At 53.5% G+C, this 23,093-nt stretch overlaps 9 protein-coding genes across 9 annotated transcripts; 5 read left to right on the forward strand and 4 right to left on the reverse strand.

Annotated features, from left to right (window-relative positions):
* Positions 1 to 1,603: 1,603 nt before the first annotated feature.
* J7T55_013048 (nkyrin repeat-containing) lies at positions 1,604 to 3,106 on the reverse strand (the record flags this gene model as incomplete). Its single annotated transcript, XM_053141698.1, has 1 exon — positions 1,604 to 3,106. One exon carries the CDS (start codon positions 3,104 to 3,106, stop codon positions 1,604 to 1,606), a length of 1,503 nt encoding a protein of 500 aa, XP_052995394.1.
* Positions 3,107 to 4,081: 975 nt separating this feature from the next.
* J7T55_013049 (uncharacterized protein) lies at positions 4,082 to 4,993 on the reverse strand (the record flags this gene model as incomplete). The annotated part of the gene is made up of 1 exon (XM_053141699.1): positions 4,082 to 4,993. One exon carries the CDS (start codon positions 4,991 to 4,993, stop codon positions 4,082 to 4,084), a length of 912 nt encoding a protein of 303 aa, XP_052995395.1.
* Positions 4,994 to 5,825: 832 nt separating this feature from the next.
* Positions 5,826 to 6,656, forward strand: J7T55_013050 (isoepoxydon dehydrogenase; the record flags this gene model as incomplete). Its single annotated transcript, XM_053141700.1, has 2 exons — positions 5,826 to 5,865; positions 5,929 to 6,656. 2 exons carry the CDS (start codon positions 5,826 to 5,828, stop codon positions 6,654 to 6,656), a joined length of 768 nt encoding a protein of 255 aa, XP_052995396.1.
* A 692-nt stretch (positions 6,657 to 7,348) lies between these two features.
* On the forward strand, positions 7,349 to 12,152 carry J7T55_013051 (uncharacterized protein; the record flags this gene model as incomplete). Its single annotated transcript, XM_053141701.1, has 8 exons — positions 7,349 to 8,251; positions 8,325 to 8,392; positions 8,491 to 8,572; positions 8,649 to 8,804; positions 9,026 to 9,415; positions 9,472 to 9,714; positions 9,836 to 11,991; positions 12,080 to 12,152. 8 exons carry the CDS (start codon positions 7,349 to 7,351, stop codon positions 12,150 to 12,152), a joined length of 4,071 nt encoding a protein of 1,356 aa, XP_052995397.1.
* A 381-nt stretch (positions 12,153 to 12,533) lies between these two features.
* Positions 12,534 to 13,416, reverse strand: J7T55_013052 (macro domain-containing protein; the record flags this gene model as incomplete). Its single annotated transcript, XM_053141702.1, has 2 exons — positions 12,534 to 12,702; positions 12,764 to 13,416. 2 exons carry the CDS (start codon positions 13,414 to 13,416, stop codon positions 12,534 to 12,536), a joined length of 822 nt encoding a protein of 273 aa, XP_052995398.1.
* Positions 13,417 to 13,943: 527 nt separating this feature from the next.
* J7T55_013053 (glutaminyl-trna synthetase) lies at positions 13,944 to 16,019 on the forward strand (the record flags this gene model as incomplete). Its single annotated transcript, XM_053141703.1, has 4 exons — positions 13,944 to 14,329; positions 14,388 to 14,569; positions 14,621 to 15,867; positions 15,939 to 16,019. The coding sequence occupies 4 exons, from the start codon at positions 13,944 to 13,946 to the stop codon at positions 16,017 to 16,019; spliced, it is 1,896 nt and encodes a 631-aa protein (XP_052995399.1).
* Positions 16,020 to 16,421: 402 nt separating this feature from the next.
* Positions 16,422 to 18,005, reverse strand: J7T55_013054 (gdsl-like lipase acylhydrolase; the record flags this gene model as incomplete). Its single annotated transcript, XM_053141704.1, has 4 exons — positions 16,422 to 16,802; positions 16,870 to 17,057; positions 17,149 to 17,681; positions 17,749 to 18,005. 4 exons carry the CDS (start codon positions 18,003 to 18,005, stop codon positions 16,422 to 16,424), a joined length of 1,359 nt encoding a protein of 452 aa, XP_052995400.1.
* A 1,711-nt stretch (positions 18,006 to 19,716) lies between these two features.
* On the forward strand, positions 19,717 to 20,247 carry J7T55_013055 (uncharacterized protein; the record flags this gene model as incomplete). The annotated part of the gene is made up of 1 exon (XM_053141705.1): positions 19,717 to 20,247. The coding sequence occupies one exon, from the start codon at positions 19,717 to 19,719 to the stop codon at positions 20,245 to 20,247; it is 531 nt and encodes a 176-aa protein (XP_052995401.1).
* An 807-nt stretch (positions 20,248 to 21,054) lies between these two features.
* Positions 21,055 to 22,769, forward strand: J7T55_013056 (cytochrome p450; the record flags this gene model as incomplete). Its single annotated transcript, XM_053141706.1, has 2 exons — positions 21,055 to 22,620; positions 22,692 to 22,769. The coding sequence occupies 2 exons, from the start codon at positions 21,055 to 21,057 to the stop codon at positions 22,767 to 22,769; spliced, it is 1,644 nt and encodes a 547-aa protein (XP_052995402.1).
* Between the last annotated feature and the right edge of the window lie 324 nt (positions 22,770 to 23,093).

Here is a 23,093-nt window from a genome sequence, read left to right on the forward strand (position 1 = left end):
TGCCCTCTGCAAGCCGTTGGGTCCCTGGATGGAAGTGGATGGGGGGGGGGCCTTTGGGGGGGGGAACACCACTTCACCATGCTTCAGCTAGGATTACCCCACCATTGATTGGCTGGTTATCGCTTATCGCTAAGGGACGCTAGTACAGATGAGGAACTAAGTCAAGGCGGTGAAGGCGGCAAATTTCATGCGGCAGCCCAGAGGGGCAGAGGGGCAGAGTGAACAGGGGAAAATGGCAGCAGGACGCTGCTGTGGTGGCATTTCACTTTCCCGTCCGTCTGGATTCGCATCGCCGCCAGTCGCCTTCGGCAGTGAATAGAGTACACACATTGCATCTCAGAGCATGAGGCATACATACTTGCACACTGGCATCGCACACTGTCTCATCGGCAAACTTCGCCACCTTGCCCTCGCCAGCGTTTACACGACTCGAACGCTGCAACATTCGTGACGACGTCACTGCTGCCAATCTGGCTCAAGCCATCAACATTCACTTGTTCTCCTTGCAGAGGGGGAACAGCAAGCCCTGTTTCAACCTGAATCTCCATTTTCGTTATCAGCAGTGATAAGCTGTTTTGATTCAGAGCCTTCCTTGCTCGGAACATGTATCTACCTATATACATACCTAGTTGACCTATATCATTTGCAACAAACATCGCGGACGTCGGTGTTCGGCTTATCTGACATGCAAGTCCCGTGTTCGTGCCTCTCGACGCTGTCTGTGCAGTGTGCTTGAGGAAGAGCATCTTCAGACGGCCACAGAACTGCAGGCTTCACGCTCATCCTCCGATGTCTCTTTCTCGAGCCAGTCGGGTCAGCCCAGTCCGCCACGGGCCCTCCGAGTCCAGAATGTCTGGCCGCCAGGATTAGAAGCACAGCCAGACGGTTACAGCATGCAACATCCCGGTAATTCCAAACGAGGGCCAGGCACAGACCCGGCGTCTATTGCACGCAGAACACCAGCTGGGCGGTGCTGCTTCCGACCATCCTTTTGCAGCTAAATCAGTCTCCAAGCAAGGACATCGTGCGAACCGCAGGAGACTGCTTTGTTCCATTTAGTTCATCCTGTCCCGACCCTGACGCTGTACTCCCGACAGAATTCCGCTTTGCATGTGGCTATGTACCTAGACCTGCAAGCCGTCAGCATCTCAGCATCTCAGCATCTCAGCATCTCAGCATCTCAGCATCTCAGCATCTCAGCCCGTCAGCTCTCCTCTGCACTGGTGTGGCACGAGAATCCCATCGACCTTAATATTACCACGTCAACCCGGACGGCACGCTCACTTGCATCCCTCATGCTTACATAGATAGGTACACGACCATGGACATGGGCCCTGCCGCTGACCCTTGCCCAGTCCCGGGGTCGGGTCCCCTTTGAACTTTCGCGGGGCCCCAGGTTTTGGCTCCTTTAGCTTGGTGCTCATTAATCCTACGGCTCTTCATGCGACGGGCAACATAAAAATTTGAATGCAACGGATCCCTGGTAGTTGAGTTGTCTTGCACATTCCACTTGTGAATTTCATAGATTACCTTCTGTAAGATAGCCAACCTGGACGACTGGTGCGTGTGGCCTTTTCGAGACTTCCATGGGTCATTTAGACACTCAACGGGAAATAATGTCATCCGCAGGCCGTCCCCTTATTGCCAATAATCTGACAACATCGCTTGACCTCCCGCTGCCACTAGCGACACGGACAGGGTCGACAGTCGCTCCAGCAGCGACTAAGCTATCCAGTGCCTGCCCATAGTCTACTCGTAGTAAGTCTATCGTTTGTCCGGTCTTGATGAGCAGCCAGTCAAGCACTTTATTATTTTCCGACGCGGTCCGGCCATCCAATAGAGCATCAAGAAGCAAGCTTCGTCCCTTGACGGCCGCTCTGGACTCGACCGAGAAAACTGGAGTCTTGGTATGCTGTATTATCATATTTGCCACTTCTTCCGGCGACAGCCCTGCGCCTTGCAAGCCGTGGTTCGCGAGAAACTTGATGACAGTCAAGAATCGTGGTTTGTTGAGTGCCTGTAAGCCCCAGCGTGCCAAGAGTAGATCGATGGGCAGCGGACGTCCTTTGGGACGTCTGGTATCTTTGAACCGCGGCAGGAGGTTCCCTGGCTCTTCCACGTCAGGAAGTTGGAACAGTGCGCCATGATTGATGAAGAACTTGAGCCCTTCGACAAGATCCGGCCCTGGGCCTTCTTTCCAGGACGAGACGCTGTCAAGGAACACAAGCAGAGGCGTCGTCCAGTAATAGTCTCTGATTAACATGTAACTCGGACGAGACCAAGTAATAACTTTTGCGCAATGGTTAATGTCTGCGCCATGCTGCAAGACCTGCTGCATCCTGGCGACACCATGATTCGACCTCGCCATCGCATGTGCTGCAGCGAAAACTGGTACGTGGCAAGGCCAGGCCCTCGACCCGAAAAATGACTTTGGTCTACTTTCTTCTTTGCCGTGTATGTCGACGCCTTGGGCGACAAGAAAGTCAACCGTGTCTGACGAGTTTGCATCGATCGCCATCGAGATAAGTGAGCCACTGTTGGGCCAGCTAATATCCAGTCTGATCCCTCCTTGGCCCAGGACCAGCTGAAGTCGCTCGAGGACATCCGGTCCTCCATTTGCAATGACCCTTTCGAGCGGCCAGACAGCCTGCGGACATACACCAGCATCACGCGCAAGCTTGTCAAGTCCGGCCTCGTAGAATTGTCTCATCATACCAAAGTTGGCCGGCCGGCTGAGGGACTTTGTCAGCTTCCACACCTGGTGCCTGAGTGTCCTGTCGTCCGTTGGTTCAACCTCGATGCGAGCGTCATGGTCAAGCATGAACTTGAAGGCCTCATCCTGGCCCTTCCTGGCTGCGAAAGACAGCGCAAAGACGTCGAACCTCCCGCCATGACGCACTGCCCCCCGAAGGCATTCGAGATTGCCAGTCTTGCAGCCCCATTCTATGGCCCGGTTGACACGGCCCGTGTTCTTCCAGAGCTCTGCTTCGAGCCGTCCGCGAAGGCGCTTGTTGCATTGTGTTAATCTGGCTATGTTGTGGAGGTCGAGGTCGTCGAGGATGGGGTCCAGCAGCTCATTCGGAAGCCACTGAAGCGTGGACTCCATCGGTTCGTGATTCCTCGCGTCTCGAGTCCTTGACACCAGACCAGGAGTCTGTAAAGGATTGGCGTCTGCACGCTGATTTCCTAGTAGTCGCCCGACGCTCTGCCAAGACCTTCACACGCCGTAAGGAGGCGGAGCCTAGCCCGAGTGCGAATGTCTTCCGGTCAGATTTCTTGGGCAAGAGCTCGAAGAATCGGAAGTCTCCACGTCAGTCGAAGTCTCTTAGAATGCCAACAATTCTCAAAGTAATAGAACAAACTCACCGCCTCTTGGCGGCTCGCGAAGTGTGCAAACTGAAGGATTAAATGATTGGGAAATTAGTACGGATTAGGCAGGTGTCAGCTTACAGCCACCAAGGCAGCAAGCAATGAGGCAATGCAGATTATCCAGGGCCACCTTGACCTTTTAAGTATACCCTGATAGATGATAGTTGCATATGTCCGTACTAACGCCATCACCATAATTATCGAGAGGGCATGTAAATCACCTTCAGAAGCCCAAGAGAGATGAAAATACAATAATTTACGACGCAAGAACCATGTATCCGGTTCCGCCCTGGCCACACTTACATCAGGTTGGTATTATCGGTATAAGTAACACGGGAATACTATATCAGCGCAAGTACCTCTTCATGCAGCCAGAAAATGATTTATACTAAGCATGTCGGCCATACAAACTGGTGGATGATCGTCCTCAATGTTGCCAATTTCACAGGTATGAATTTCACATTAGATCGAAGAATGTCTGTCACTGACATCGATTTCTGTGAATATGAAATTTCTCTCCGCATCCTTCACTCTAGAATTCGTTTCCCGGAGACATCCAGAGGGCAACCGCTAAGACCCAAAATCTCTTGATCAATCCTAATCAAAACAGCAAACCAGTAACTCCACCACCGGGTCCACCCAAGGACCAGTGCTCAACAGTATATTCCGACAAGACCTGTGATTCTGATCCATGAATTGTGAAAGGGGTATCTCAAAGAATCTGCACTGCCTGCAGCACATAGACCAGACCAACGCCCACCAAAGCGAAAATGGCACCAAGGCTCAGCCCGGACGCATCGGCATAGTCTGATGACGACGAAGAAGATCCGCCCCCGGAAGAGGAAGAAGAGGAAGAAGAAGACGACGACCCGGAGCCCGAGCTGGACCCGGTCTCTGCTGACGCGGCGGCCCCGCCAGTCGAAGAGGCACCCGCAGCGGCCGTGCCAGAGGCGCTGGCGGCCTGCGTTAGGGCGGCCCAGGTGGAATACTCGCTGCTCTGGGCCTGCGCAATCGTCACATCGAAGGGACCGTATGGCTCGCCGTTAGCCGTGTGGTCCGAGAGCTGTGAGTCCACATCGCTGGGGTCCGCGACGGGGTCGTAGGCGTAGGCGTAGCTGAAGGTGGTCGTTGCATTGGCGGCGCCGAATGAGTCCGCGTTCAGGCACCCGCCGCAGACGAACGTCGCGGAGACGTGCGTGTCGTTGACAAAAGTGCCGTCGGGGATTTGTGTGACGGTGATCGGGTTTGCCTTGTAGACGTTTGCTCCGTTGTCGATCTCGTAGCCCGTTGCGATCCGGGGCGAGACCATGACGGTGTTGTCTTTGGCCGTGTTGGGCCAGGCGACGAGCAGGAGGCGACCCGTCATGGATGTACCGAAGTCCACGCCGCCCCATCCTCCCCCATCTTTCAACGGCGAGACCAGCTGGACGATGAGGTCGTCTTTTGGGTCGGCGGGCAGGGCCATGCCAAAGCTGAACCCTTTGTTGGCGTAGCCGAGGAATGTGATGTTTGAGTTGCTGTCGATGTACTTGCTCGCCTGGGGCAGGCCATTGCCACTGGCTGCTGTGGTCGTGCCCACGATGGACAGAATGAGGGTTACGAGAGTCGCTGGAAGGCAGTGCATAATGAGTGACTGGTACGGAAAATTGACCTGCAATTTTCGTCAAAGTTTTTGGCTACACGAAATATTGTGCAAGATCAAGCTTGTTCCTCCAGCGGTCTGCTCCATGGCCGCGAAGATGGCGTCCTGGCCGCCCTTATGTCTGGAGGTTGATCTGGTGGGCAGCCATGGGCGGTTGAGAATGATTGGCCCTGGACTGCCGTCGAAGAAACAAACCGCCTATTGTAGTACGAATCCCCCCCTGCAGAAGCTGCATGTTTCAGAGCCAAGAAAGGACCCAAACTACAAAGCAATCTCAGCCAACCATGCGAAGCTTTTTACTGAAGGAAGCGTCAGCCAGGTAAGCAGCTCCTGCGATGGGTGCTAAGTTTGTCTACTGCAAATAAAAGGGGCGATGATGCGTCACGCAGAGACGGAGATAGGAAGAGCCTGACCCCCTGAAGCTCTGAAAACAGATACCGCCCACATCCCTAGGGCGAACCAAAGCAGGGAGGGTTTGGGTTTGGTGCTCCTCACCGTCACAGCTGACACTGTTTTCCTTCGATGGTTTCGCCCCAGCTGTAGAAGCGAGAACAAGGACATTGAGAAACTATACATACGACGAGAATATAGAGTGATAGTCCAAATACGAGTGCGGTAGTTGACATAATATCAATGGCAGATGTTGAATTCTTTTGCGCTAGTGTCCCCGCCTGCAACCGAGCCGCCCGACGGCAGTGGGCCTTCCCTAAAAGACACGCAGAGTTGACCGAGTCTAATCCAACGACGGCCATCTTCTCGATTGTCTATTTCGAACAAGCCCACCAAGTTCTGCCCAAATCTCACCTCGACAAAAATGCAGCTCGGACTCCAGGGTAAAGTCGCGCTGGTAACAGGTACGCATAGATGCGATGCCTCAACAGGCACGACACACCCAAGCCAATTCTGACATTGTCTAGGCGGCACCAAAAGCATCGGCCTATCTATCGTCAAGTCTTTTCTTGAAGAGGGCGCCATCGTGCACTTCTGCTCCCGTACCAAATCAGACGTCGTCGCAACCCAGGAGTCGTTATCTTCATCCTACGGCCAAGGAAAAGCCCACGGTCACGCTGTGGACATAACCAGTCCCGAGCAAATCTCTGACTGGGTTAAGGAGTGCGTCAAAATCAGCAGCCGCATTGATGTCGTCGTGTCCAATGTTTCTGCTCTGGCTGTGGACAATAGTCGTGAGAGCTGGGATGCAACATATCAGACCGATATTGCAGGCACATACACCCTGATCGACGCTGCTCTTCCCCATCTCAAGGAATCTAAGGGCAACGTCGTCTCCATCTCCTCCGTCTCGGGCCGCTACATTGATTTTACTGCGCTCTCACCTTATGGGGCTTTCAAGGCCGCGCTGGTGCATTACACCTCGCAGCTTGCACATAGGCTTGCGCCCTCCGGTGTCCGAGCCAACTCCGTCAGTCCTGGGAACATCTATGTGAAGGACGGCGTTTGGGGGAACATAGAGAGGGACACGCCCGAGTTCTTCGCACAGCAGCTCAAGGACAACCCCATGGGGAGGATGGGAAAGCCCGAGGAGGTTGCAGATGCAGTGGTTTGGCTGGCGAGCGACAGGGCAAGCTTCGTGAGCGGGACCAACCTGATGGTCGACGGGGCAGTCTCCCCTGGCGTGCAGTTCTGATTCTGGCAACACGAAACCCCCCCCCCCCAACCCCCCCAAACCCTCCACCCACATGTCAAAACGTGCCGATTGGTACCTGTATTGTTTCAGGGCATGCTTCAGCAGATCATGGCTATATTTCTTTCGACTGCTATGACAGATCAAGCGGCGAAAGGGACAAGATTGGAAACGGGACAAATCGCACGACATTACTTACATGTTGCCAATGATGGCTTATTTTCATCATAAGATCGAAGAGAATTTTATGCAGTAACAAACACACCTAAAAATAGTATGCTATAAATACCAATTTCTCCAGTGCCTAGCCAACTTTGTGCGTGATATGTTTGGAAGCTGCACAATTGGCCAGAACAAGCATGTGAAAACAACATTCAATTGAAATAATCCCGTCTACAGTGCATCTCTTTGTATAATGAGAATCGAGGACGCACCTGTTTCCGGAAGTACTGACAAGTCACATTTCTTTCAGCATTGAGATTGAGTTGGGTACTCAATGCGAGGGTGCTTTGTCCGTATGATCGCAAGTGTGGACAAAACGCCACACCCACGAAGACCTTTGGTGCATCTAATATCCACGTAGACTTCTGTTGTCAATTTCTGATACCAAAAATTGCCAATCTCTGCAATGTTCTTCTAAGCTACGGATCTAAGATCAAGATTGAAATTCTAGCCACTCAAGGCCATCTAGAATAATGGCGTTGTCCAGCAGTGCGAGCGAATCCACCCATTCTTCAGATGAGGACGATATTTATCCAAATGGCTTTCCTCTTGGCGTCGATACGTATGAGCCTCATGATATTGGTATCGACGAGGCCGATGACTCGCTACCAGCAGACACAGAGACAGCGCGTGAAAGAGACTTTATCAACACAAGAAGGCTCGAGTCCCTTTACCCATATGACTTTTTAGACCCCAATGGAATATGGCCAGCTCCTCAGACCGTGGAAATGCCAATAGGACGGCTTCGAAAAGAGGCTGTGAGGGCGATGGCGGCGTCAGGCACCCCCGGTCAATGGGAGCATGTCGAGTTCGTTCCGCCCTGGACCGATCCTGACTGGTCAGACCGCTTTATTTTCACGGGGCAGCCTGGAAGAGACCCTGTAAATGACCTTCAGTATCAGCTTTATGCGAAATCAGGGCTGCTACAGACCCTGCGCCCAGCCCTGCGACCTGAAGACGCGGTGAGGATGCCGTCGGATGCCGCAAAGAGATACGGAGTGGAGCCCACCCAGGTGACTGATCCGCTTTATGGTAACTCGGGTCTCACCCCGATGCAAGCATATTTCGAGGTTCCTCTTGCAAACCCCCGAGTGACGCCGAGCAACCAAGGAGTAAGGGGAATGATTGGCAAGGAGGACTATGATGTATTATTTGCCCAGTACCAGGACGCCATGCGTACCCAGGGCGCAAATCCTACCGAAGACGGGTTCCGACAAGTGCTTTCCAATGCATCCTCCGGTCTGAATACTATCTTGGGCGCAGCCTGTGACGTTGACATCGCCAATGGACTTTTGGCGATCATAGACAGGATGGATAGATGGCAGGCACGAGAGGAGTACCAGCGACTTGTATTTGGCGGACAAACATCTGACGAAGTAAGTCAATGCAGCGCTCGGACTTTTGAATCTCACTCCTAGTAGACTGTCGCACTGACAGCGAAATTCGTAGCTCGTGCAGTCAGGTGTATGGACCCTGGGTAGAGATGCGCACACTGATCTAGCCACTCCATTGCACGAGTGAGTTTAAAGATATCCGCTGTATAGGCTCATGTGAGACAGATACTAAGAGAAAACAGCTTTTTGACGAGGGATAAATGGCAGGTGACTACTTCTAGAGGCGATGCTAGTCCCGGCGGAGGTGTTGAGGAGACAAGAACGGTGTACAGCTTTCCCACACAAGAGGGCGAATACTGCGCAGTATGCCTCCCCTTCCCCGAGGGTCTTGAACTGGCTAAAACAGGCGAGAAATGTTATACTGACGGTAGTTCTCAAGGCAAATGACTACCTTTGGCTCGCCATCCAACCTGCTCTTCAGTTGGCTTCTAATATCCTCAACAGCGAACATCCAGCAACATACGCCTGGGCAGATATTTACAGAATGCGCCCATGCAGCGATTCTCGTCGAGCTCCCAACATGGTTCAAAACATGGTACGATGTCTCACGCTCCCCCTTGTTCGTTGAAAATGGTGCAGATCGTCTTGAAACAAATTATCTTTTACCTTGAGATAAAGTTGCTGGCAATCACAAAAGCGAACTCAAACAGTTGGATATTATTACTTGAGGGTGAAAATATCGACGAGGCGGCGGGGGATGCCTCCGAAGAATCAATAATATCTGATGGGGTCACAATTTACTAATGTTATCGGCAGCTCGCCACGCATTTCACCCATGGAGTCACCCGGAAAGACTACTTCTCCGTGTACCTTGATGAGGATCCTGATGAATGGTTCCCGGAACAGCAGCGATTGAAGGAACTCGGATTCGAGTCTATCCGCTGGGTTTGCGAAATCCTGCGCGAGTGTCTCGTGTGGGAGTTTAATGCGAAGTACACCGATCTCAGTGGAATTAGCCAAGCATGGGACCATCAGATGGCCTTCACGGTCATAGATGGCCATAAACCACAGCCGAATCGACCTTTCCAGATTCGTATCAGCATCAGCGTGGATTTTATATGGCCACTGTTGATCGAGGAGTATTCGCCAGCCGAGAAAGCGTGTTGCAGCTTTACTTTGGCGGCGACCATAGTGCATGAGCTGACTGTAAGTGGACGCCGAAGGCAGCACTCGTCATTTACTAACCTCGACTGCTCGTCAAGCACGCCATAGTCAATGCAAGAAATCAACTTTTTGACGAAAACGCAATATGGTTGAGATTTAATAGGGATTGGGCCCGTGAAATCGGTGGTGAAGCGATCAGGCTTTTAAGGGTGTTTGGATATAGACAGGTGTGGGATGACTCACCGTATTCGGACGCGGCCATGGTAATTCGTCAAGAGCAAGGGCATGATCACCTCGAAGGGGAGGATGCTTCTGAGGAAGGCTGGGCAACAGAGAACCAGGTGAGTGTAAAACGCCATCCGTCTTACAGGTCTCGTTGCGGTGCCTGTAACGACCAACGGTCCATAGATATCTCCGCTTGATCACGAAATGCTGATACAGTCTCTTTTGGTATAAATTCAGTACTTCGGTGGTATTTCGACAGGCATAGCCGCTGGTAGCGCTACCCCAGAGACGCGGTTCATCGGCGACCTTATGCTCATGGGATGCTTTAACATGTGGCCAACTCTGAATCAAAGCATTTATCAGGCCGTACCCTTCCACATGATTGAGAGGTTCTTCTCGCAGAATTTCTGGGACCAAGAGCTTCAGAAGTGGGGACCTGAGGCGATGAAGATCTGGCCCTTAACCGCACCGAAGTCGATCAACATTTGGACAGTTTTCGCCTGGAGACAGGTTCAGCTACAATTTGGCCGCCCAGCGAAGCGGTGGTTAGTTGAGGCGAAAGCCCGGGTCGCACATGATGACGAACATGCGGTGCTCTGGGACTGGCTGTTTCAATTGACCAAAGCCGCAGTCGAGCCCAAAATGTGCATGATTCGATGGCATAAGCAGCAGGAAGATTGGAAGTCGACGGACAAGTGGCTGTGGACCCTGAGAAACAGGTGCGCAGACAGGGCGGACGCAGCAGTCAGGTACTTGCAACAGCTGTATGACGAACTTCACTCTTCGCAGCCCATGCCAGACCCTCCACCACCTATTGAATACAGATATTTCAGGGAGGCCTTCGCCGCCTTGTCAAGCATGCACAGAGCTCTGAGCCAAGAGGCAACACTCTACCAGACCATCACCGTTGATTATCATAGACAACAGAATCCTCAAACAAAGAACGACATCCAGAACTTCTACGGCGAAAAGTTGAGGAGACGGTTAGATGGGATTCACAGCCGAATTGCTAATAACTGCATCCACTTCTTGAATCTCTTTGAATCCGTCGATGCGATGGTTCTGCAGAGAATAAGCCAAAGCCGGCAAGCAGTAGACTTGCTGGGCACAGAAAGGACAGTTCTGAGGGAAAAGTTTGTTGCAGTGCAGCAGCTGATCCGTCCCGTAAGACAGTCATTCGATGAAAATCCTCAGCAATATATTTTCAACATAAGAGACTTCGCGAGTGTCGTGCCTATAAGCGCAGTAGACACTGCGAGACGGATCGAGAGAATGGCGAGGAGGCAGCTCAACACCTTGAGGGGGCCCCTATTGAAGGTGGCTCAAGGGTGGCTGGACATCATCCGCCAAGGCGACAGACTCAGGAATGCGGCGGAAGGCTCACCAGAAGCTGCGATCAACGCGAACTTGACCAGGACAGCGGATTTCATTGATAACATGACCCAGATTCAGCAACAATCGGTATCGGCGCAACACCCTGCTTCAGCAGCTAATACGACAAGAATGTTGAATACCCCGTTGTTGCAGCAGAACCAAAGTCTGCCTGATGCGTCCATGCGGATTCAGCGGTTCAATACGGCCCCACAGGGACAGATTAATACCTGGCAAACGTTGTACGCCGAAGCGTCAGGCTACGTGCCGTACCGAGATCCCTTGACGGGGCTTACCCGGTTCCACAGGACAAACATTCCCGACGAGTCTGGGCCAACACTGAACCCCATGTTGGCTGCGCAGGGCCAAGCCCAAGGCCACAATCTCATAGGGGCCCTGGCGCCGGGTGCCGGAAATATTCCAATCGCTGGTGGCCAGGTTCAACCGCAAACACAAGATGCTTTCAGTGGGTTCATGAACGTAATCAACCAAAGGGCACAAGGGTCTCTTGTTGTCCCAAATGTTCCACCTGCGATTGCCGGCCAGCCCATGTCTCTCGATCCGAGCCTACCAGCTCTAAACACCGCTGGTGTCAATGTTCCCAATGCCAACGGTCCGGTAACGGTTCGCCAAGCTAGTGCCGTCGTTGCTCTGAGAGATCTCATCGATGAGAGAGGAAGGCAGTTGCAAGCCAACCCCGCATTAGCAGGACAAGTTGTCCCATCGATCTATAACCAAGCTTTGCAGACCGTTGCAGGGCCGAACGGGGAGGCCCTTACGAACAACAATGTACCAGGTGCCAATAATCTCTTTGGCAGGAGAGCCTCGCAACATAGCATGGCTTTCCAGCAACTAGAGGCCGTGATCAGGCAACAAGCGCTGGGACCAGACCCGAGTGCCACCCTGAGAGCAATACCTGCACAAGGAGGCGGCCAACAGGCTCCCGGAGGCGTCGTTCCCCAGCCCAACCTGCTTTATGACCCTGTCGGAGGCAATGCCTTCCAGGCATTTCCACAAGGGGGGTTAGCTGCCCAAGGGAGTTTACAGAACCAGCAGCCAGGGAATTTTCCACAGGGACCGTTACCGCCTCCAGTAATGTTCCAAAACCAGGGAGGGTCCTGGCCACAAGGACCGCAACAACCTCCACCACCATAAATACCAAACGACTCGGGTCCACTCGTAAAGACAAACCATTTGGATGGCTTGACACAGGGTAGGAAGCAAGGTGCCGTAATGAGAAATGACTTAGTCATGGATAAGTTTTCAGAAAGGTGTCGAGGTGTACATATTCTCGGTGTCTGCAAAGTGTATAATATCAGCACGAGGCCATCCTTGGAAGTAACTACAGAATCCATTGCTAGCTCTTCTGTCATCTGTCAGCCCGAGCGCATAACACTTGCTCCACCGACCTTGACAACAGCTCAGGGGTATTTCAAGATGGCATGCCATTATGCGAAGGCACCAGTCGTAATCCATGTGCTCGATCAAATGTTCCATTCCGTAACGCCCAAATTTGTCCGATTGCTACCCATGAACTCCGTTTTATGCACCCAAACTGACCGGATTACTGCTTCTGCTTCTTTTCGGGATGCCCGGATTCACCGGGCTCAGATGTAGGAACATCGGGTAATTTGCTGGCAATTTCCTTCGCGGCCTCGACGTCTTCGGGGTTGGCTTCCACCTCTTGCTTCGACTCGGTCTTCGCGGCGTCCTCGACTGGGGGGAAGTAAACTCTGGGAGACAGGTAATATTAGCCGTGTTCACAGTGGCATGTCCCGGATCACATAGACTTACGGCAAGAACTTATCGTAAGACTCGACATCCTGCCTCACCCACGTGACAAACACGATCTTCTCAAGCTTCTGTCCCTTCTCGCCCTCCAAGAACTTCTTGACAGTTGATATGGCGACAGGCGCAGCCTCGTGAGGGGGGTAGCCATATATGCCTGTGCTGATACCGCACAGGACCAGTGATTTGCATTCATTTTCCACCGCCAAGTTCAGCACCTTCTCGTAGGCCGACGTCAACAGCTCCTCGCTCTCCTTAGGATCGATGGGGTCGTAGATGGGGCCGACAGCGTGGATAACCTTCTTCGCGGGCAGGTTATGCCCACCAGTGATCTTCGCATCGCCGGTTTTGCAGCCACCAAGAGTGCGGCACTCGGCGAGGAGGCCAGGGCCAGCGGCAGCGTGGATGGCGCCATCGATGCCGCCACCGCCGAGGAGTGACTTGTTTGCGGCGTTGGTAATGGCGTCCACCTCGAGCTTCGTCACGTCGTGCCGGACGAGGCACACGCGGTCATTAAGGGCCTTAGAGGGGGTGATGGGGCCAGCGGGCTTGAAGGAGAGGGTCGTTGGAATCTTGGTGCCTGATGGAGTCGAGGGGAGCTTGCCCAGCTTGTAGAGCAAGGAGAGCGTTGGGATCTCGTCGGCTGTAAGGAGGGACATCTTGACAGCTTTTGTTGCAAATTGGCGCAATAGCATCGAGTAGTGGAGTGACCAACTTGCCGATGTCCAGATTTGCAGTCAGCTGCACAAGTGTTGATAGTGGTGTAAAGCGTTCGGATTGCGGAGTTGGACAAGAGATGAGCCAGCGCTGGTTGTAAACGGAGGGACGGGGATGACGACAGTGGGGGGTTGAGTAGTGGGTAGCTCCAACCAAGCTCCGCCGCCTGCAAGGGTCAGCTTGAACATTCCAGTGGTCCTGGACCACAGTTTACAGTGCTTATCTTATCAGTGGCACTGCCCCTCGTTCTTCAACCCTGGGTTGCATGTATGTCTGGGAATTTTGAGTCATCTCGGCGTGGTATTCGACAATTCAACCACGACCACAGGAAAGTCAACGAACTTCATGTCTGCCTCCCGACTTACTCTACGCGAAGCCATACGTTCAGAAACTTGTTATACAAGATCAATTGACCCTTGAAACCGCACCGACCGCCCTGACCGTGTACACCACTCCACCACCTCCAGCCATGGCGGACAAAGTTGAGAACGCCAATGCCGCCCTGGCAAAGCTCCAGCTGGACGAGGAGACAGGAGAAATGGTTTCCAAGGGGGAGCTGAAGAAGAGAATGCAGAAGAGAGCAAAGAAGGCTGCCAAGGAGGCCAGTGCAAAGGATGCGCCCCCAACAGAGAAAAAGGCACCGCCAAAGCCTAAGGAGAAGCAGGAGGAAGTCATCGACACAGATGCCATGTTCAAGCAGGGTTTCCTGGCCGAAGTCTTCAAAGAGAGGACTATGAAGCCCGTCTTCACTCGGTTTCCCCCTGAACCAAATGGATTCCTCCATATTGGTCACGCAAAAGCTATCGCAGTCAACTTTGGCTTCGCCAGGTTTCATGATGGCCAGTGCTACCTGAGGTACGATGCCAGGTCCCTTCATTTGCATTGACAGGCCTAACATTTCCTCATTTCCTAGATATGACGATACCAACCCCGAAGCGGAAGAGGAGATCTACTTCACTGCCATCCTGGACACTATCAAGTGGCTTGGTTTCAAACCCTACAAAATTACATACTCAAGCGACAACTTCCAGAAGCTGTACGATCTCGCAGAGAAGCTGATAGGGCTTGACAAGGCATATGTGTGCCACTGTGACGGTCGGTGACATGGCTCCCAGAATGTGAACACGCGGACTGACAAGATCCTAGACGCGGAAATCAAGCTGCAGCGCGGAGGCGAAAAAGGCGAGAGTCCCCGATATAGATGCAAACATGCCGAGCAGTCGGTGGAAGAAAATCTGCAGAAATTCAGAGATATGAGGGACGGCAAATACAAGCCTAGGGAAGCGTTCCTCCGCATGAAACAGGACATAACAGACGGCAACCCTCAGATGTGGGATCTTGCTGCCTACCGCGTCCTGGATAAGCCTCATCATCGCACAGGAGATGCCTGGAAGATCTATCCAACCTACGATTTCACCCACTGTCTTTGCGATTCGTTCGAGGGGATCACTCACTCACTGTGTACAACCGAATTCATCCTCAGCAGAGTCAGCTACGAGTGGCTGAACAAGACTCTTGGAGTCTACGAGCCCATGCAGCGCGAGTACGGACGTCTTTCACTAAGTGGCACGGTTCTGTCGAAGCGAAAGATTCTGAAGCTGGTAGAGGACAAGATCGTTCGAGGTTGGGACGATCCGAGATTGTACACATTGATGGCGATCAAGCGGAGAGGCGTGCCGCCCGGCGCGATCCTCGAATTTGTCAACGAGCTTGGCGTCACGACCAACGCTACTGTCATCCAGATCGTCCGATTTGAGCAGTCTATCCGAAAGTACCTTGAGCGAACAGTACCGCGGCTGATGTTGATCTTGGACCCCATCCCCGTCGTAATTGAGGATATTGGGGATGAGGAAAACAAGGAGCTCGTGCTGCCTTTCTCGCCCAAGAATCCCAAGATGGGCAGTCACAACGTCAAGCTTACCAAGACGGTCTACATTGACCGTTCCGACTTCCGCGAGGTTGACGACCCCAGCTATTTCCGTCTGGCGCCCGGCAAGACCGTTGGCTTGCTCCAGGTTCCTTACCCCATCAAGGCAACATCTTTCACCAAGGACGATGCGACTGGCAAGGTGACAGAGGTGCGTGCTGTGTTTGACCGCGAGGCGAAGAAACCGAAGACGTATATCCAGTGGGTCGGCACGGACGGCTCTCGCCGGTGTGAAGTGCGCATGCACAACCAGCTTTTCAAGAGCGATAACCCAAGCGCCGTTGAGGGTGGCTTTTTGAACGATCTCAACCCCGAGAGTGAGGTTATATACCCCGATGCTATCATCGAGTCCGGCATAGACGAGGTCAAGCGGCGGGCGCCTTGGCCCGAGGCGGCAGGCGAGAGCGAGCTGGGCAAGGGAGGACCGGAGTCCGTCCGGTTCCAGGGAATGAGAGTTGCCTATTTTGTGAGTTCAACCCTGAGTCACTGTCAAGCTATCGCCTTGGCGGACTTTTTGCTAATGTGTGCTTTCCACAGGCTATGGACATTGACAGCACCGATGACAAGATCGTCCTCAACAGAATTGTGTCGTTGAAGGAAGATGCAGGCAAGAATTAATTGTCTCGCCGCAGAGCCTGTCCAGATTAGCTGATCTGCGCACCTTGTTTGCTACTTATCAATGGCCACCCAGGGAGCCAGTGCTGTCACAGTAGTTTATATAGAAGGGAAATAACACGATCGCGCTCTATCACGTCTTTTTACACTGAGCTGGGTTTTCCGAATCAGGTAGCTACATTAGTAGAGGCGCGCTGCCCCAGGGTAGCAGAAGCACGGTTTATGAGAGACAAGTTCATGAGCGTGATAAATGATTTTCACGTGATGGTTGGCATGTAATTCAAGGCTACCCGCTGATGATACTGCATCGAAATCTGGAGCAAGTGACCCACTACATCCCAAGATACTATTGCTTAGTGTATAGCGAACTCCCATCGAGTCCCCTCCCTAGACCCACCGAGTGATCTAGTAGTTCTGGTCGTCGTTCCAGTACAGCGTGTCGTGCTGGATCTCGGGCCCGTTGGCCAGCAGCTCCCAGCCGAGCTGGAGCTTGATATACTGCAGGGCGTGGCTGGCGACCTTGATGGCGCCGACGTCGGTGGGGTGGTACTGGGGGCCAATGTCGTTGTGCTGCAGGATGCCGCTCGTGTTGAAGAGATGCACAAAGGGCTCGCTAGTCGTGTTCAGGTGCCACGTCCGGTTCGTCACGCCGTCGTAGACCACGGGGCTCGCCAAGTAGGCGGGCGAGTTGAAGTAGTCATAAACGGCCTGAATCTGGGGAACGAAGCCGTCGCCTGAGCTCGGGAAGTAGTTGTTGCCGTACTGGTAGAAGCCGAGCCATAGTGTCTGGGGGTGTGGTTTGGGATGTGAGTAAGGGCATGGAAGACGTCTGTGTTCATAAGGGCAAGCTTACCATTATGACAACGTGTGCATTGGGCCAGACGCCGTGGACACCTTGAATCAGCCGTGTGAGGCTGTCCTGGTAAGTCTGTGCAGAGACATTGTTGTACGCGTTCTGGTCGTTTGTTCCGATATTTATAACGACCAGATCTGCGGCCGTGTGTTTCGAGAAGTCCCAAGGCTCCGCATTCTCGAGATTCGCTGTGACACTTATTAGTCGCTGTTTGCACGTTCGTCTGGTCCACGGCCCAGCCCCACGGAAGAAATCAAAAGTGCCAACTCCTCTGCTCACCTCCATATTGCTCGACCGCTCTTCCACTTGTGTCACAACTGTAGAACCACTGGCGCGACTGGCCCCGCACATTGCCCCAGCAATTTTGGTCGCTGACGCAAATACCAGGATATGCTGTGACACTGTACTCGGTCTCTCCCAGGCCGGCGCCTATGCCATACCCAAAACTAGACAGGCCTTCGTACGTCGTGTACATGCCACTCGTCAGGCTGTCGCCGATGAATTCGACTGTGCGTCCATATTCTGGGATCTTCACGAGGCTCTCACCCTCGGCGACATGGACTGCGGAAAGCTGGATGCCATAGGCCCAATTCGTCACGCGCAGCTCAAAGGTGACGGGCGAAATCGGGTAGGTCAGGTTGGAGCCGGGCGTGTCTGGCGTGACCAGGAGATGCGTGGCGCCGGCGCTGATGTTGGTGAACTGCCAGTCGAGGCCGGCAATGCGGTAGCCCACCAGCACGCCGTCTGAGGTAAGGTTGCCGAAGCTCACCGCGACTGTCTGGCCGGTGTAACCGAATCTGATCCCAGGTGCGCTGTTGTTTGTGTTAGTGTCTGCTCTACGCGAAAGGGGACGGTGGAGTGCATAAATGGCGAACTTACCTCCACCAAGACACGTATTTCGAGTCCCATCTGCCTTTGTACGAAATCTCGGTAGCATTGGGGAGGAAGCTATTGAAGGAGTACTCTGCAGGGTCGACACGTGTGTCTGGATAGTCGGTAGGACGGACCTGGCCATTCTGCAAGATGGTCCGCTCATGAATGTCCTGTAGGAATCTCTTTTCATGAGGCTTAGGCAGGCCAGTTGCTATTACACTCCCGAGGAGGAGGCTTAGTGCCTGGCACAAAATGAGACGCATCGTGAAAGACAGTGGCGCGTTGCAACACTTGAGCAGTCAAAATCAAAGAGGGGAACAACATGGCCATTTTCGTGCAGTCGTGCTACATACTTATACGGTTACACATGTAATTGCAGGCGGATGCAGAGTTCGGGTCGCCATGGACCGACATATCGGTCGACTCATTCGAATGGAGGCATTGAGGGCCGCCATTTCGGACAATATAGAGGGCTTGCTAAGGCCAGCCTAGTGGATGCCGTGGCCCGGTGCGTGCCCCATTGTTTCCGTCTTTGGAAGTCTTGCCCAGCAGGCTCGAAAGGGACGCCTTCGCGGGGAAGGATGGGGTACGTCGATGACGATAATGTGCAGTGGTAGCACTTGCAGAACCTAGTCCACTACGTACGAACACGATGTACATCGTGTCGGGAGTGGCGGCACGTTACTTCTCAACGGTGCGTCCAATTTCCGGTCGTCCGGGTCAGGCAGGGCAGAGCACGTGGAGGGATGGTGCTCGCGCAGTTAAGTTTTGACTTCGCGTCAGTGCCTGTCCAGCAAGGTGAGGGTGATCTGGTGGTGTGAAAAGCGACTTCCCCGCCAAAGGAGACGCGCAGACGGCCAGGGATGCTGTGGGTGCTGGGCTGGGGCCAGTGACAATGGGGAATGTCGGCCCAGGCCCCGATGTGACTCCGCATCCTTGAGCGCGGAGGGGACAGCTCCGGCGGACCAACCTTTCCTTGGCCTGGAAAATGGGACCTGGGAAGGTCAACACTGCATTGTGTTGATGCACAGCAGATTCAGATCCATGACCCTAGGGCTCCACAGTTGTTGCAGTTTGTTGCGTGGGTTCATCTCATCTCTTGTGACGTCTCGGTACGGGCCGACGCACACAGTCGACCATAGTCTCGAGGTGGTGTGCGGCTCCATCCAGCTTGTGAGGAGACATTCACCTCGAACATGGCTTATATCATTGGTATGAGAGAGCCTTCGACAGGGGAAACAAGCAGTCTTTCTGGCCCAAGGCCCATCTGCGCTTCGGGAGGCTTCAAGGGTAATGTGCCAACCTTCCATTGAGATAATCCATTTGGGTTCCCTTCTGTGGTAATATGAGCTGAAGAGGGACAAGAACAGAGGGTGAAGCTGAAGTACCAATCGGAATCTTTGGCAGAGTGGAAACAACAAAACTTCTGTCACGGGTTTGAGGTGCTTGTCAAATTCAACATTGTTGCGGGAGTGGGGAAAGCCAAGGAACGACACGAGACGTTATTGTGCAAGACTGAAGTGAAGGTCTGCTTGTCTGGAAGCTGAATTATGTGACTCTAGTACCAGAGTATTCTGTACTGGTAGGTGGTAGGGCCAGTCATGAGCTTGGGGATGAACATGTGATGGTTGGTTCAAGAGCGTAACTCATCCTGAGTTGCCTTGCCCACCTTCCCAGGGTTTGAGTGAAGGGCGGGGGTGGGGCTCGCTGCTCTGAATAATCAGGGTTCGAGCCGCTGGGGCTGGATGTCAGGGGGTTCCAAAGTGTCACAGGTCTGGTTGGCGCAAACACCTTGATCTGACCTCACGGATCACATCTCCATGGCTCGTTCACTGGTTCACCAGAGTACACACGACATCAAAAACCGAACCTTCATCCTCCCAGCATTGCACAGTTCAAGCTACTACACTACCATCTTGCCCTGCCTCAAGTAATCGGAAAGGCCTGTATGAGAGCTGGCTGAAACCGGTAGACATGAAGATAATGATCCCCGCGAGCACCGCAACCGCGGTGTTCCTCGCTGCAGCAGCCAGCCTGCTGCTAAGACCTGCGTCGGCCATCAGCAGCTCAAACCTCGGCAACGATATCGTTCATGTGCACAAGCCCAATCCGGGTGATTTCGAATACTGGGCCCAGGCACAAGACACCACAGCGCCTGTAGCCCACATAGGGCACCGAATCGGCCATGAGACGGACAAAGACGAGGGCGCTGAGAGAGCTACACAAGCCATGGTGCAGCAGCCCGGCTCCGTGGGTGAACAGACTCCCACACAACTGCCCAAAGACGACAACAGGTATTCGGCGATGGAGGGGACGCCGCTGGACGGCGGCTCAGAGCGGGAGCTGAGGCTGAAGAGGTCCGAGGACGGCGGCGAGGTCGTCGGTACGGTGCTTCTGAGTAGGGAGACCAGCGCGGCGCCCACGGTATTTGGCGTGAGCATCTGGTTGATACTCGCTTGGCTGGCTCTACTCTACTTCATGTACAAGACTGGCTCTATGTTCTAGGTGTAATCCAGCGGTGGTATATGCAGGCTCTCTCTTGCCGTGCGGGTTCTGCAGGTATTCAGGCAAGCTTGGGTATATGTACAGTACATATATCTTATAATGTAATGCAAAGGAGATGTATTGGTGATGTGAGACTGCTATGTAGCATTGTCATCGTTGCCCACGTGCAATGACAGTCTGTTCAATGCAACTGAGCCAGTCGAAGCAGAAGTACGAATGCAGGTACCGGGCATGGCAGACCTGTCGAGATGTAAAATGTGCCGTGAAGGAGTGGGGTCCCCTGCATGTCCAGCAGCACAGGGTGGCAACCAAAAAAATGCGTCATAGACGCGTCGAGATGCCCTCAGCTCGGGTTGGGGCTGCCAATTGCTGGCATAGAGATGGTTGTTTTGTTGCGTGACGCCGGGCCACAGCTGCAGCTGCAAACGGGCGGTCGAGGTTCCCGGCTCTTGAGACCTCGGGGTCCCAGGTGCTCGAATTCCGCCCTCGTGGCGCTGTACCGTACAGCACATTGTGCTACTTGTTGCGACGCTGTTAGTTCAAGGGGAGAAGGGGCGTTGCGGTCTGGCAGGGATATGAGCTCCTCGCTAAGTCACTACACGCATCATATGCAGCCCAGACGTGTCTCAGTTCCGCTCCCGTCCAGCGACAATGCCAACCTCGTCCAGCTCAACCTCAACCTCACCCTCAGTCTCGGTGGTCATTGAGCCCTTCGACCAGACCTGAACCCCCCTTTTTAGTCGGTGCGTCACCTATCTGTAACTATCGCATATATATATCTTCAGCCCAAGCACAGTCCTCGACATTATGTTAGAAAAATACGGGCCTGTCCTGTGGACAGCCCTCGCCCTCTTCATCGCCTACACCATCAAAACCATCAGGAAATGGCAATATCAGCGATTCCAGCAGTATGCAGGCATCCCTCAGCCTGAGGAGACTTCGTTCGTTTGGGGACATATGAAACTCATGGGCCAATTGTTCAAGAACGCCCCAGACCGGAGGCTTCACCTCGACGACGTGATACGAGATTACCTCCCACACCTGGGAAACCCCCCAGTTCTTTTCCTCGATCTGCGGCCGCTCAACTACCCAATGCTGGTAGTGTGCGACCACGAGGTTGCCGAGCAGATCACGAAGCCCTCCCCAAGGTGGTCATCGAGCACCCCTAAATCTCCCACCTTGGGCGACATATGGCATCTAACTGGGAAGAACTCCATCTTAACCTCAGAAGGGGACCACTGGAAGGCCCAGAGGCGACAGCTCAACCCCGGCTTTGCTCCTCAGCACCTGATTACCGTCCTGCCCATCGTTCTTAATAAGACACGGTTTTTCTTGGATCATCTAGACCGCTACTCCCGTACTGGCGAGGAGTTTTGTCTCGACGAGCTCTGTGTCACACTGACCTTCGATATTATCGGAGCCGTCACTATGGGCCAGGACTTCAAGGCCCAAGTCCCGGGAGAGCAAAGCGAGATACTTCTTGCGTTCAGGGGGATTATGGAGCAGTATACTAGCCGCAGAGGCCCCAGTATCCCCGGCACAAATTGGATGCGAGAACGCATCCGTCGACGGTTCGCCAGCAAGCTTGACCGGCTTCTGAAAGGCATTGTGCGTGATGAGTACGCCCAGATCACTGCTGGCGGGACCAAATCCCGCAGCGTCTTGGCATTAAGCTTGCAAGGCACTGAGCAGCTCACCCCTGAGCTTCTGCAGCAGACAAGCGACAACCTGCGGGTCTTCCTCTTCGCCGGCCATGACACGACAAGCATCCTGCTGCAATGGGCCTTTTACGAGCTATCAAAGTCACCACAGCAACAAAAGGCACTCCATGCCGAGCTCGACGAGCTTTTCGGCACAGACGCGGACCCAGATGTCGTCCGGGAGAAGCTGCTCGCTCCTGGTGGCACCGAGATATTGAGCCAGATGGTCTATACCTCTGCTGTCATCAAGGAGGTCTTGCGCATCCACCCTCCCGCTGCGTCCGTCCGAATGTCCCAGCCTGGTACCAATTTCCAGCTCACCCTGCCCGGTGGCAAACAGGTCTGCCCGGACGGGTGCATCCTGTACTTGTGCAGCAATGTGATCCAGCGCGACCGCAAGGTATATGGGGAGACTGCTGACGACTTCATCCCCGAGCGATGGCTTGGTGATACGTCAGGTCTGCCGGCCAGCGCATGGAGGCCCTTTGAGAAAGGACCACGTGCCTGTATCGGGTTGGAGCTGGCGAACATCGAGGCAAAAGTCATCCTGGCCTGTGCTGCAAGACGCTATGATTTCCAAAAGGTCGGCCTGGGTGAGCTGGAGTTGGACAGTCGGGGCAAGCCCATCCTGGATGAGAAGGGATATTACCGGACGAAGTCTGAGCTCTTCAATGTAAGTTCCTCCACACACCCAGCAACATGGTTTTTGGAATCAGCTGCACTGGTGGCTAATCCACCCCACAGAGTATCCAGGTGACGGCTAAGCCAGTGGATCGGTCGATGATGAAGGTCAAGCTCAGCGAGCAGGCCATGGAAAACTGACACATGTGATGATGTCTTTGAAAAGGTACCTGCATGCAGAAACACAATGAAATTGGATCCTCGCCAGAAGATCTATTTTGGTCCTTGTCCCTGTTATCGAGATTTGACAGTCTCCCGTCAGCGGAATCTCCCGTCGCCCGGCGACCTCTCTTGGGAACCTCGGTTGTCTGATAACCGCCTTCCCAGCTCCTGACAATCTGCGAAGGAAAAAGGCTTCTGCCGTTGATTTGCCTCAAAAGACTTTGGTATCTTCCGCTGTTGCACACTCGAACAAAGAAAAAAAAATCGACGTCGGGAAGTTTGGTGTCGTCGAGGTGTTAACAC

This window comes from Diaporthe amygdali (assembly GCF_026229845.1).
Source record: "Diaporthe amygdali strain CAA958 chromosome Unknown NODE_9_length_1275696_cov_64_842800, whole genome shotgun sequence".
In the NCBI taxonomy this organism is placed as follows: Eukaryota; Fungi; Ascomycota; class Sordariomycetes; order Diaporthales; family Diaporthaceae; genus Diaporthe; species Diaporthe amygdali.